Source organism: Amblyomma americanum, chromosome 10 (assembly GCF_052857255.1).
Source record: "Amblyomma americanum isolate KBUSLIRL-KWMA chromosome 10, ASM5285725v1, whole genome shotgun sequence".
NCBI classification, from domain to species: Eukaryota; Metazoa; Arthropoda; class Arachnida; order Ixodida; family Ixodidae; genus Amblyomma; species Amblyomma americanum.
The window spans coordinates 75,822,885-75,837,137 of record NC_135506.1 but is presented as its reverse complement, the minus strand read 5'-3'; the positions used below and the strand labels follow the sequence as shown (position 1 = coordinate 75,837,137).

The 14,253-nt window shown below is 43.7% G+C and overlaps 1 protein-coding gene across 4 annotated transcripts; it reads right to left on the bottom strand.

The window, feature by feature from the left end:
- Positions 1-433: 433 nt before the first annotated feature.
- Positions 434-13,695, bottom strand: LOC144106585 (uncharacterized). 4 transcript variants are annotated; one of them, XM_077639431.1, is made up of 6 exons: positions 13,547-13,695; positions 13,347-13,444; positions 7,281-7,431; positions 5,638-5,745; positions 1,824-2,103; positions 434-740 (listed from the first exon to the last, which is right to left on the bottom strand). In XM_077639431.1, the coding sequence occupies exons 4-6, from the start codon at positions 5,647-5,649 to the stop codon at positions 697-699; spliced, it is 336 nt and encodes a 111-aa protein (XP_077495557.1). In that variant the 5' UTR covers positions 5,650-5,745; positions 7,281-7,431; positions 13,347-13,444; positions 13,547-13,695; the 3' UTR covers positions 434-696. The 4 variants fall into 4 exon arrangements, 3 of the variants coding, with proteins under 3 accessions (XP_077495557.1, XP_077495555.1, XP_077495558.1); XM_077639429.1 differs by lacking the exon at positions 7,281-7,431; XR_013309054.1 differs by lacking the exons at positions 5,638-5,745; positions 7,281-7,431; positions 13,347-13,444; positions 13,547-13,695 and adding an exon at positions 2,284-3,128.
- Between the last annotated feature and the right edge of the window lie 558 nt (positions 13,696-14,253).

Here is a 14,253-nt window from a genome sequence, read left to right as displayed (position 1 = left end):
ACTTGCATGTACAGCCTGCAGTAAAAGTTTACGGGATGTGGGTGTGTAGAAAAATCAATTCTGGGACCGTCACGTCTCGCGAGCCAACCACATGAAAGGACAGCACGTATGAGGGGCTGTGCATGCTCCATCCATTAATACCAATACCAGGAGGTGGCATGAAACAGCACTGCGATGAATCTGATCCTCAGCACTCACAATCATCAAACTCTTGCTGCCGACTGAGCCAGCAGCACCAAGATCCATGAAACACAAGCTTCCAAAGCTGCGTTTTGATGCGAGATTGACAGTAAAATACGCAACCAGCTGTCCTTCAGAGTGCATGCAGTTCTCAATTCTGTCAAGAAAATGAGCACCTTAGAGTGCACATATATATGTACCTCTCTTGACGCCAGAACCCGCCGGCAAGCAAGAAAAAATTGACCACAAAATTCCATCCAACCCAATCTTATGAGGCCTTCCCTACAATAATTTCAGGCCCAATAGCATCCCACCATTCCATTCAAAAACATATTTTGAAGACCTGTGCCCTGAACTGAAAGAATGGAGCCATGCACACATGGAACTTACTCTGTGACAGAACCACCGTGTATGAAGGCAAGAGCGCCTCATCGCCTTTCAGGATGCACACAGATGTTGTGTACCACACACTTGGCTCGACCCAATTCTCGCTTCTCAGTCCAGGCGCTAAGTCTCTCACTTGGCACGTGCACTGAGAGGTTTTCCATTCGTGTCAGGTACTGAAAATGTAAAAGCAATCACATGAATTAGCAAAAAAGTTGCAAGAATGTTTGCGAACCTTTGAATTGGAGTCATCAATATTTACGTGCTGAAGCTATAAGGCACCAGGGCTGGACTTTAGTGAGGAAGTTTCTAGGATAAAAAATTTATGACTCATGAAAAACTTACTAAAAAAAAAGTTACGACTGCGTGGATCCTCGAGTAATTACATAAAAATCCTAATGTCTTTAATGCTGCAATTTCTAACCACTGCAGCACTTTGTACACAACTGTGTACATGACCGCCAGAAAATAGCAGTTAATTTTTTCACATTACAAAACTAGCTTTAAATAGGTCTAAATATACTGTTAAGGTTGAAAAACCCTTCCTCTAATTTAAATGATGAGTGCAGTCTAAAAGGATATGCCCACTTTGCACAACAACAGCCATACCAACAAGCTGTAAAACTAAAAAATTTAATTTCTAGAAAACATTCCGAGACAGAATAGGTGACGAGAGCTGCTTGTGCTAATTTAATTAGTGAGGATGGACTATAACAAAATGCCAAGAAAAATTGATGATGGCCTAGCTCTGTTAAGCCAGGATATACGTAGCGTAAGCGCAGCGACATCTGGTTTGGAAGAGTTAATATATGAAAGGCGCTCATTCACTACATGCGTCCTTATTCACTGTTAAACCTGGAGCTGTCGTGGCGGAGTGGTAGCACCTCCGCCTCAAATGCCAAAGGCCCTGGTACAATCCCCAGTCTCGACACAGGGTTTTTTTTATTGAGTGTGCAGGAGGGGTTGATCACGCGGTTGGCCACGTGGTCGGTCACATAGCGCGGAGCAGCTGCCGGTGACGAGGCGCCGTGGCTGGTCACATGATTGGTCACGCGGTTGGTCACGTGACCAGTCACGTGGTGCGGTTTCCAGAAGATGTGCAGACCGGCGAGGCGTGCGAGGCATGCGCGGCGGCGGCGCGCCAGCTGTGCGCCGTGTGATGTCACTGCCCCCCGCGCATGCGCAACACGGCTCTCCAGGAACCACGCGAAACTGCTCAGCCTCGGCACAGAGAAAGGAACAAAGCGTTAGCGACTCACTCTGATGCAGAACAGGAGAAGGCACGACGACGCCACTCTTGACCATGGTCCCAGCTGCCTTGGAAGCTTCAGCTGGGCTTTTTTGCAGCTCCATTTCAGAAGCCCTGGCCATCATGTCATTTGCCTGATCAGACATCAACTGCTGTGTGAAATCCCCAGCATCTCTTCTTTCCTGGTTTTGCTTGAGCTGTTGAGTTGAACCCTTGATGTCGGGAGCAGCTACACCCGGCCTTTTCAGCAGCTGTTGTGCAGAGCCAGCGGTGTTGAAAACTCCCAGATCCTGAGAACAGACCGAAAGGCAGCAGTGTGTACACATCCAGTCTATATCTAAATCTGCCATCCCATACTGCCTTGGTCGGATTTGATTCTTCTTTTGGATTTGCTAATCACAAAAGTAAAGCTGTACTAATGGCACCCTTTGGATATCCTTCTGCTAGGTGAGAAGAACAGTTGTCCTCACTTTTCACGACCTTCCGAGTCTTCCGGGCTGCCGCATCTGCTCCTGCTGTGCAACCCAAAAGCAAGCCATGTAGACAAAAGACATATGACCGGAGGTGTACATACAAAGCGCAATATTGCATGCTATGATTGTGATGCTACATTTGTAAGCGGACATCAATGATTTCCAAAATGAAGAGATGGAACAGTCCACCGCAAGTCCCCCCTGCAATGACACCCAGCTTGTGGGTGGGAGGAAGCTGGAAAGGGAGTGAAAATTAACATTCCTCCACTTTTGAACAGAGACAAGTCAGTCTGCTTGATGACAAGAGTGCATACTGTCATTTTTGGGGAGCCACCTCCTGTTCTGCCTTCTTCAAAAACTTTGTCACCAATTCGTTCAGCAACTGCTTACAGGCTTGGCCAAAACAATCCTGCAATGCAGACTATCCACATTACAAACATAGCCACCCGTTTACCTTGTTACCAAGGATAACCACGAACATGTTTGCAATAGGAAGCACAGTAGCATATGGCCCTGCAGAAATAATTTAGCCAAAGTAAAGTCTATATATTGCAGCTCCTAAGAAAGCATTTCTTAAAGACTCATCTACCTGAAGCACCGAGTTTGTACACTCAAACCTGCCGTCAATAATTTAGGCCCCAGAGTGAGCGCAATTTTTGGAGACAAAAGGTATTGAGTTTTGCAATTGTTAACATTGCTTTCTACTTCAGTTGGAATCTGTGGAGCAGTGCACTAACACCTTCCGTGCTTATCCTCCTGGAAATTCCCTTTAGCATCATTCAAAAATTCGTTCATTCACAATTATGTGCCTCATTCCTTGGCGCAGAGGAAAAAATCTCTTTAAGGAGGAAGCTCACAAACGAAAGAGCCCAACTATTTCGTGTGCTACACAGCTAGAACCATGGTGCCAAATGTTCTTGACCATGTTATAATGGAGACCATACAAACACACTCAAAGTACCTTGACTTGTTAGTGAAGGCTTTTTGAGTTGGGTACCCTGTCAAGCGGGCACTTGTAAGGCCTTAGAAATTAAGGTCCTTTGCCCCAAAGGCGCGTCACGCGCATCTACACGGCAAAGCGTTGAGACCTTTGCGATAAAGGTCCGTAGCAATAAAGGCAGCCGTCAGTGGCCTTAAAGTTGCTTAAAGGAGCAACCCAGACGGCAGCGCCAGCTAGCGAGCTCAAAGAATAAAAAATTGACGCAATTTTTAGTTTTAAAAACGTAAAAAATACCTAATTTATCTTATTTAATGGTTAATTTTGCATTACAGTGCAGTTAAGCGTAGAGGAGGCTATGACTAAAGACATCCACACTGCTAAGAAAAGACTTGAACGCTTTTCAGCAGCCGCATCGACACACACGTGCTTGCGCATCTTGCTTCGCAGTTTTTTCTTCGTTTGCTCTTTGTTGTGTGCGTGTTTTGAGTTTGCTTGTGTGCAAAAAGACACACGCAACAAAGCACGCTTCTCGAACACGACGAGGAGCCAAACAGAAAAGTGCGCCTACCGTGGTCGAACCGAGAACGATGAAAAAAAAACGAAACTGTTTCAAAATATTCGTTTCTCACCGTCAGAACGCTCATTTATTATCGTGATAGCTACTTTTTCCAACATAAATGAAAGCACTCTTAGCTGAAGTGCTACCGTCAGCTTTAATTTCATAATGTTTCTAGCGCCGCTTCACACACAGCGGTGACTTTTGGCATTCACGGAGGCCGCGTTCTAGCTCCTTTGGATTTGCCGTGTAGCAGCGTCGCTGCTCCTTTTCGGTTTTCCTCCTTTAGTGCAATAAGACAACTTTACGGCAAAGGCCGAAAAGAAGTCCCATGTGACAGGGGTATAAGTCTACTTAGGTAATATGGTACTTGCGAAGTATGTACAAAAGTTCCGGAATGAATTGTAAACCATGAGATTTAACATCCCAAAGCAGCAGCACATTGTCTATGAGGGACGCAGTAGTGAAGGGCTCTGGATTAATTTAGACCACCTCAGGTTCTCCAACTTGCGCAGACATCGCAATGCACAAAGGCACCTTTTGCGTTTCGCCTCAATTGAAGCATAGCCAGCAATGCGGGAAATGGACCCAGAAAGATCGTGAGTGCCTACATGGACCAATGTTTATAAAAGGATGATTAGAAGAGGCAGTGCCACAAACACTTTAAAACCACTGTTACAAGGAAACGTTTGCATACAAGGTACTTTGCAAATGAGAATGAAACAGACCTCTTTCTGCAAATGAGAGGTCTATAGATCGTAATTCAAAACTTTAAACTTGTAGTTCACTGGCAACGAAACTAAGAAGTCTTCATTGATATTTAGTCTGTAAATAGTTTCCAGCCAACGAGGTTAAGCTTATACTGAAACAGACAGGAAGTATCTGTGAGCCCATGAAAGTGCTTTTAGTTGGCAGTTTTTAGTTACACATGAGCTTTCTTGGGAATAAAATTACGTTAGCTCTTTTGTTTGCTAGCTGCTTAAAAAAATGCATAAAAGGTAAAACATCTTGATTAGTGAATTCTTGGGATCTACTGTAGATCTTATATTTTTGAGTAATCAACTGTGATACAGATGCTGCACTGTTTGCAACCGCATCAAAGCAAACTGAAAATACAAGGTCTGCTGTTACAGTGCACTCTGAATCATCGTTTATGGGGGTTTAACGTCCCAAAGCGGCTCAGGCTATGCGAGACACCGTAGTGAAGGGCTCCGGAAATTTCAACCACCTGGAGTTCTTTAACGTGCACTGACATCGCACAGTACACGGACCTCTAGAATTTCGCCTTCATCGAAATTCGACCGCTGCGGCCAGGATCGAACCCGCGTCTTTCGGCCAACAGCCGAGCGCCATAACCACTCGACCACCGCTTCGGCACACTCTGAATCAAAATTTGAATTCCATCTGCTCAGGTTTGTCAAGGCACACATCTATGACCCTCGTTAAACTGACTCAGAGATTCTTAAGTGAGGATGGGATGCCACAAAGAAGTCAGCTATCTTCCAAGAGCTTCGTGCCTACTCTTCAACTCCTCACTAGTGAAGAAGGTGCTATGTTCAGCCACATGCAAACTCAATACTAATGGCTACCCCAGTAGACATACTATATACAATGGCTTCCCAGACACCCTCGCTACCACTTTTGAGGGGGCCACATACATACTCAATGCAGGATTGGCCCCGCACAAGACCACTAACAACCAACACCTTACACTGCCTCCCCTTTCTTAGAAGAATGGCCAGAGCATCAAATTTGGTGCTGGAAATGAAGTTGCTCTCTCTCCATCTGCTATCATCTTTGGTGACACGTGCCAAAAACCCTGGCATGCCACTCACACACAGAACATCACACATACGAGCCCTTGCATCCGCTAGAGACTCCTTCTTCAATGATGACAGAGCATCAACAGTCAGATGTTGCGGCCAAGAGACCGAGATTTCAGTCTTCCATTTTGATAAACCACCTGCAAGACAGTACAGTGGTGTCTTAACCTGTACCGCATCACCTGAAAATTTCTGAAGAATACTGACAGTTCATGCATATTAGTACACATGTAAGTAGTCATCCAGAAAGCAGTCAGTGTCCACAACCACACAAACAACTAGCTAAAAATTTCAAAAAACCATCAAACACAATCTATTTAAATGTGGGTGCAGTAACCTCACTGGGTGCAGCAACATAACATGAGCCTCACCTAGGTGAAGCTCGGGTTATGTGTGTGCACTTTTCTGGAGCTGGCGATTTCCATTTTGCGCAACAGATGTCCTGAAGAGGATGCACATTACCCTTTTCACAAACTACTGAGCCAATGGTTTTGCTGCTCTCTCAAGGTTTATAAAGTTCTCTGTGCAATGACAAAGCCATGCCAGGCAAGCAGTATGAACAGCGCAACAAGAATTTACCAACCCTTAAGCCTCTCCTAGCAATTTCAGTTGCTAAAAAATTCAGAGACGACAAACAGCAAGATGTCGATCTTCAGGCACTTGCAATAGCCTTTCCAGTTCTGCCATAAACACTTTCAGGCACCACTTGCCAATCCTCTTTCAGAAAACGTTTTTTTGTGTCTAAAGACTCAATGCCAGTCTTAAGAATGCCAACTAGGTTAGCAATGCAAAACGCAAAATAGCTACTCCTTTGGAGGCATGTATTAAATTCCGTCCAGAGTTACCCTAGATAGAAATCGTAACGTTGAGACACCCCGATCTGTCAAACGAGTAATTGGCGGACCACAGGATTACATTCTTTATTAAATTGACACATGATGCTAGAAAAGCAGGAAAAATATACTACAGCCGAAAAAAATATCTGCGGGAAAATGGCAAAAGACATGTCACCAGGATCGCTGTTTTGAGAAATATTATTTACTGTGTTCACTCGCAAAAAAAAAAAGGAGCCACGCAGCGAGGGAGGCTTCAGAGGGCACGGCACCTGGCCTAGCGACAACATGTCTAAGCGGACGTTACTGCTGTTGCAGGTTTTACCATAGATTTTCGTGAACGCTACACCGGTCTGCAGTCCGGACGAGGCATCGCTTTTCTTTACGCCTTATCAAGAGTTTGGGATTGATGGCATCCGGCTCGTGGATCGTCTTTCGTCGACGACAGTGACGTCATCAGTGGACCGGTTACAAAAGGAGCCACGCAGCGAGGGAGGCTTCAGAGGGCACGGCACCTGGCCTAGCGACAACATGTCTAAGCGGACGTTACTGCTGTTGCAGGTTCGTTATTTGCCTAATGCTACTACTTTTAGAAGCGATAACCGCTTTTTGTTAGCCCTGCCGTGCCCTCGAAGCTACCTGAATTTTTTGGTTGACTCTTAGTCTATGGTGTTGACACTGTTGGTTTCAGGAGATGTTGAAGAAAATCCTGGGCCCAAAACTGCAGAAATGTTGCAATTAATCATTGATAATCAGGCTTCATCAGATGCTAAAATGGATGCATTAAGAGCTGAAATGACCGAAATGAAAGAGAAATGCGAAAAAATGACCGCTACACTTACCGTGATTGCAGACTTGAACAAGCGAGTACAAAGCCTAGAATCCCTTGTTCGTCATCAGGCGGATAAGTTGGTAGAATATGAAAATAGAAGCCGATCCAATAACCTCTTGGTTATTGGTATCGATGAGGACAAGGGTGAATCAGACAGCGACCTGAAACAAGCTGTTATTGAGAATGTATTCAAAGGAACCTTGGAAGTACCAGTGAACTTGATCGACAAAATTCATCGTATTGGCAAGAAAAAAGACGGTAGTAATCGGCCGGTAATCATGCATTTTTATGATTCACGGGAAAAACAGTCTGTGATGCAAAACTGTGGCAAGCTGAAAGGCAGCTCGATAAGCATAAGTCAAGACTACGCTAAGGAAACTGCAGAAGTACGAAAAAAACTATGCCAAAGCAGTGAAAAGGAACAAGCAAAATGCAACAAGGTAAAAGTGGTACATGACAAGCTTAAGATCAACAATCATATCTACGTCTGGGATCGTGATAGAAATGAAGGGTGTCAAAAAGAGGGGAAATACTGCTAGCCAGGCATTGATTCAGTTGAAAACTTCAGAGAAGGCTTCTGACACGGATAGCGATTCTTCTCGGTCATAGCTCAGAATTCTACTTGTAAACGCCCGCAGTATCGCAAATAAACTAAGTGATTTAGAGTATCTTCTAATTTCTCAAAACCCTGATGTATTGATGTTGACTGAGACATGGTTCCATAGTGTAATTAGTGACAGTAGTATTTTTCCTCCTGACTACAAGGTGTTTAGATGCGACAGGGATTCTAGAGGTGGTGGCGTGGCTATAGTTGTGAAAAGCACTATAAACGCAGTCGCTCTTGATTGCAGTCTCCCTGAAACGGTTTGGTGCAAGATCAGCTCTGCAGACATGTGGTATATATTAGGGACTGTGTATAGACCACCAGCCACCCCGCCAGAATTTTTGGATAGCTTGAATGAATTCCTTAGCTCCCATGTAAATGAAAACACAAGACTAATAATGGCTGGTGACTTTAATTTGCCGCATATTGATTGGGAAAGTCTATCAGCGGGTAATGTAGAAATAAGAAGCGCCAATAAAATGATGCATATTATGTTTTCACATAACCTTAAGCAAATAGTTAAAGACTTCACAAGAGTTACACCAAAGTCCCAGTCATTGTTGGACTTGGTTTTCATATCCGGTAGAATACCTGACTATACTGTATCAGTTGAAAATGGTTTATCTGATCATAAGATGGTTTGCTTGAATGTACCGCTGCACACAAGAATCTGTAAGCAAGCATATGTCGTGATGCATGTTAAGGATTATGGCCGTGCGAATGACACGTCCATCCTAGACGTTTTGGAAGAACAGTTTAATGAATTTGAAATAGCATCCAACCGCGAAAGTGTAGAACTATGGAACCGTCTTAAAGGGATAATCAAATACTGCATAGATCATTTTGTACCCATACGTATAAAGAAATCAAAGCAAAGAAATCCATGGATAACTAGGCACACCATACACCTTAAGCGTAAGATAAAAAGACAAAGGAAGAAAAAAAGCAGGGCAATAGAACTTTCAATAACCAAACAAATGTTAAAATCTGCTTTGCTGGAGTCGAAGAAAACGTTCTTCAATAAAACGCTTACAAACTTCCTCAAATGCTCGCCACAAAAGTTTTGGCGATACTTCACAGATAGAAAGAATGCAATAGAACAGATAGTGGATGGCGACGTAGTCGTGAAAGAAAAAAAAGATATTGCAAACGTACTTAATCATTTCTTCCAATCAGTTTTTACCAAGGATAGATGTGATGCAGACGATGATCCTTTAGACTGCACAATACAATACCCAATGGAAGACCTAGGCATTAAAAGGGAGGGCGTGTTCCAGCATTTGCTTACGTTGGACGCAAAAAAATAGTGTGGCCCAGATGAAATACCATCGGCATTTCTTCAACGGTACGCTGAATGGATGTCGTATTATTTGCAGCTTTTATTTGAAAAATCTTTGCGAGATCATTCAGTACCTCAGGACTGGCGCGCTGCCACCGTCATTCCGATATTTAAAAGTGGCAATAGGCTATGTGCAAACAATTATAGACCAGTCTCGCTGACTTCTGTGTGCTGTAAAGTCCTAAAGCATGCAATAGCAAAACATATTCTGTATTTTTTATACAAAAACGATTTATTATGCCCAGTTCAGCACGGTTTCCGATCTGGCCTTTCGACCGTGACACAGTTAATCGAAACTGTACATGACCTTTGTAAAGCTATAGATGAATGCCAACAGATAGATATTGTGTGTATAGACTTTGCGAAGGCATTTGATAAAGTTGTACATCATAAATTACTTTCCAAATTGAGAAGCCTAGGAATTAGTGAAACTATAGTATTGTGGATTCAGGCATATTTAATGAATCGTTACCAAAAGGTTAGAATCGGTAACAGTGAGTCGGGGAAGTGTGCAGTTGTGTCAGGAGTGCCGCAGGGGTCTGTTTTAGGCCCGCTATTGTTTTTATTGTATATTAATGATATTCCTTCTAACATTGTTCCGCCCGTAAAAATTAAACTGTTTGCCGATGACTGCTTAATTTACTCGCGTTTAGCCTGCGCTGAAGATCAGATTGAACTAAATAGATGTCTACAATCATTAAATTCGTGGTGCCAAAGTTGGGGCATGGTAATTAACTTCAAAAAATCCACATACACTCACGTAAGTAAAAAACAGAACCTTATCAGATTTGAATATAATATAGGAGAAAATGCCTTGGTCGAGGTACAGAGTTTCCGATACTTAGGGGTGACAGTGACGCAAAATCTAGACTGGAGTTTTCACATTGATAATATCTATTCAAGAGCTTACCAAAAGCTCTGCTTTCTTAGGAGAAAACTACCAGATGCGACTAAAGAAATTAAATTGGTCAACTATAAAACGTTTATACGACCAGTTCTGGAATATGCAAATGCTGTGTGGAGCCCACACCAAAAATGCTTAAACAAGAAGGCGGAAAGAATTCAGCACATTTCAGCACGTTTTATATGCTCCAAGTATCGCCGTACTGACTCAGTTACAGAGATGATGCAGCAGTGTGAACTGGAAACGCTGGAAATTGGAAGGATAAAACATCGACTCAAACTTTTTTTCCAGATAATGCAAGGAGCATTAAAAATAAATAAAGAACATTATGTGAAAGCGCCTCTAAAACGTGGTTCCCGAAAAAACCACAGCAGGGTACTACAACCTATTAACGCACGTACGGATGTATACCGGTATTCCTTTTTTCCTAATGCTATCGAATTATGGAACAAACTGCCAAGTGATGTTGTGGAGAGTGCGAACGTGCAACAATTTGAGCTAGGTGTCGATATGTTTTTGAGAAATGGAGTACAAAGTTTGAATTCTGATTCGTGATTGCTTATTGAAGTGCTTATGAAATGTATTTGTTTTTGTCCCCTCCCTGTAATGACCCTCATGAAGGGTTAACAGTATGACCAAATAAATAAATAAATCATGAAAAATCATCCCGGTTGCAAATATCAAGAAAGTTCGATTCCCCTGAAGCAAAGAAATTGCAGCAACCTGTGGCACCCTCCCTGAAAAACCTGTGCATTCACAATGCGCACAACTATGCAAAGGCACCTAAAGGGTAAAATACACCCTCTGTAACAAGCAGCGTCTGCCTCTCTCATTACATTCACATTCATGCAAAATCAACCTGTGCACTTTCAATCAGGGACTGCACAACAATAACAATGAATACATACGTTACTAAGAAAACAAACAAAAACAAATTAGGCCACAATGCACCAGATGCATGCATCTTGCAGTATGACTTCCTCGTTCCAGCTAAAAATTTTCCCTTGTGATGTCAACATAATCTGCTAAGGTCACTTTCAAACACCGATTTTGATGTATTTTAGGTTTTAGTTGCAATCTGGTAGCATCACTGTTTGAAGTCGCTACAGTGTGTTCTCACTGAAGAATGAATGGAAGTGTCTGTGGTGCAGCTTCACACAACCGTACAGCCAAACTCTTCAACTTTGGTGGCACTTTGAACCATTTGTAGGCATTGCACAGTCGCACCCATTGTGGAAAATGCATCTTAACATGTCTACTGGATCATGGGTCACAGGCAGGTCATGTCATTTATCCATGCTATGCGGCAGATTTTATTGTGAAGCCTAAGGAGGAGGATCTCAGTATAAAATCTCTCTAACATGAGGCTTCATGGGACCTAGTACTAGTGGCCATACAGCAGAAAAAAATGATGTGAACCTCTGGTGACCAATGATGCAGTGAATGCATTAAGTGTAGAAATGTCCTTAGGAAAAGTGAACTATATGTTTGCCTTCACAATATGAGGTCCCATTAGACCAAATGTCCTGATGGGGAACTTAGGAGCGATGTCAGAACCTCATAACTGTTCTAGGGTGACCCGAAACAGTGCTCCAAGAAACACCCTGGGGGGGGAGTGCATCTTTTATGCATTACAGTTCCTTTGTGCATTTGTGTGTGATTTGTTTTCCACACATTACAGTTCTTTTTTGCCATAAGGAAGACTGTGTTGAGTTTTGAACTTCATGTATATGCATGTTGTTTGCTACGAGCGTGTGTTTTGTCTCTATGAATTTCCTGTACGTATGCATCTACATTACTTGTTCATGTGTTGATGTTGAAGTTTCATGAATGATTTTATCTTCTACAAGCAAAAGAGTACATGTTGCATTGTAAGTTATGGTTCCAGTTAAGTGAGCTGTCTTGTGTCTTGCCGTTGTGTATGTGTATTTTGTAACTGGACTGTGTCACGTAAATTAAGGTTATAAATACCAGTGTCTTCGTCAAATAAAGACTTGCAGACAAAGCAAATTTACACTACCAATGTAACCATAAATACGTCAAAAGCTGGGAACAATCAAGACGTCCAAAATGCATGTTATTACATGGTGCATGTCATAAACAAGTAACAACAAATCAATGCTGCACTGCAGTTGAATTAATCACTACAGATCACCACATCCAAGAAAATTCAAAACACGAAGTGAAAATAATAAAAGGAGTGTTGTTGCATCAATTACGAAGTGAGACCGGAGGATACTTAGAATGCGTTTACAGGGTGTGCACAGTGCATGTAATCGGCCATGAGTTATTCAAAGGAAATCAATGACGCAACACTGCCGCGGCTTGCTTGAGCTAGTCGTTATGCATCATAAACAACACAGGAATGCCAGAATGATGCCGAAGTTACATGGCAATTAAAGCTACACACTTTCAATAAATCACAATTGCTAAAGAATTCAATATTGTTGCGGGAAAGAATATATTTACAGCTATATGTACACAAACGAAGTAACAGCTACGAGCGGCACTCAGAACACAGCCAGAACTTCGTTGTCGTCTTCGTCCATTCGTTAACTCGCTCAATCAAGGGTGTGACATTCCCGTAGAGCCAATGGGGACGATTTTGAAATGCGACGGTGGCGGTGCCTGGGAGTTGGCGGTAAAAACATAAATTGCTCAAAACTTTGCTCGCTATGCTTGCGCCGGTCGCTGTCGTCTGCTGCCACTGCGCTGCAGCGTTGCCCGCGGCGGCACTGGCGGCGCAGACGCGTTGTGTCATTGACTCCAGCCGCGTTTGCTGCCAGATACCAGGATCGCTGCAATCGTTCCGACCGTGGCGACACTTATGGCGCGGACGCGCAACTTGCAACATGCCACAGCACTGGCTCAATGTCGTTGTCATCGTCTACCCGCTTCCATATAGAGGAAAATTAACGAAATCTGCGCTCTTGATCGTATCAGTCAAGAAAGACCGGTGGCATCAGTTTTTCAAGCGACTGAAACAGAGAAAATTCACTTCAGATACTATAGAAAAAGTCTATGCATTTTGTGTGGCAAGTTCTCTCTGCATTTATGGCCGCGGTTGGTTTTTCGAGCAGCAGTTTCTGAACCGTGGGCACTCGGTGTGTGATAGAGAGAACGCAGGCGGCCCGTGTTCTGTAGCGTGGAAATGGCTCAGGATAAACTGAACACGACTCGCGCGGTATTTGCGAAAATTTAGCGAACAGAATTCGCCAGCGCGACTCACCTTGGCAAACCGGCGCGTCGTGACGCTGTGACCTTCGCCGCCTCTTTTCATTGACACAGAATCGAATTCTTGGAGCAGGCTGGCAGGGTTCGTGGTCCCTGAAACAATGACAACACCCACACACAATATAAGCGCTATTGGCGCCGATGTGACGCCGCTGCTAGCTTCAAAGGTTAGAACGCGTCGCTAATGAACCGCACCGCTTTCGACGACAGCGGCAGAAATCTTCGGACTCTTGCCTGGGCGACACATGTGGTCCGAATACATGGTTCGAGCGGTATTCTGCATTAGCCGGCATCCGCAAGAACGTGAGGCAGTAGAGCACAGCCGAACGCGGACACGTTCATCCCAAACTGTACAACACGCGACCTGATACACAGCTACCACGCGCGCCATGTGCGAAACCGCGTGACCACGTTGTATTTTTTTTATTTTTGGCCGGGGTTATCACGTGACCATAACAAAGTAGCGGCAGCCGACTGACGGAGCCATAGAGCTACTACAAAGTTCTGTCAGTTTCGTGGTTTCGTTCTGCGCACGGTGGTTTCCTGCACAGCAAGTTGCGCCGAAGTACCACCGCGTCAGCACTCACAGAATGTTAAGCGTATCAGTGCGAGGCATCGACAGCGTCTCACTGATTTCACTTCCAATCAAATGGGCACCTAGCCCACCTCGGCGCTGACAGCAAGGGTACAGTATTCTTTCGTTAAAATTTAAGCAGCGCTAACTTTTAGGACGAATACCAGCGCCCGTCCTGTCATGTCTTCTGTGTATTCGTCCTAAATGTTAGCGCTGCTTAAATTTTAACGAAAGAATATGCATAACCAACTAGCCCCGCAACGTGTTTTACTAAGAGAACATATACAGTGTTGTGCGTTTTTATCGTGAACACTTTAAAAAATTTCCC

Bases quoted from the DNA above. Each gene is read 5' to 3' on its own strand.
- LOC144106585 (XM_077639431.1), bottom strand. The intron at 741-1,823 runs GTGAGTCGCTAA...TTACATTTTCAG, and splicing joins TTCTCCTGTTCTGCATCAGA to TACCTGACACGAATGGAAAA.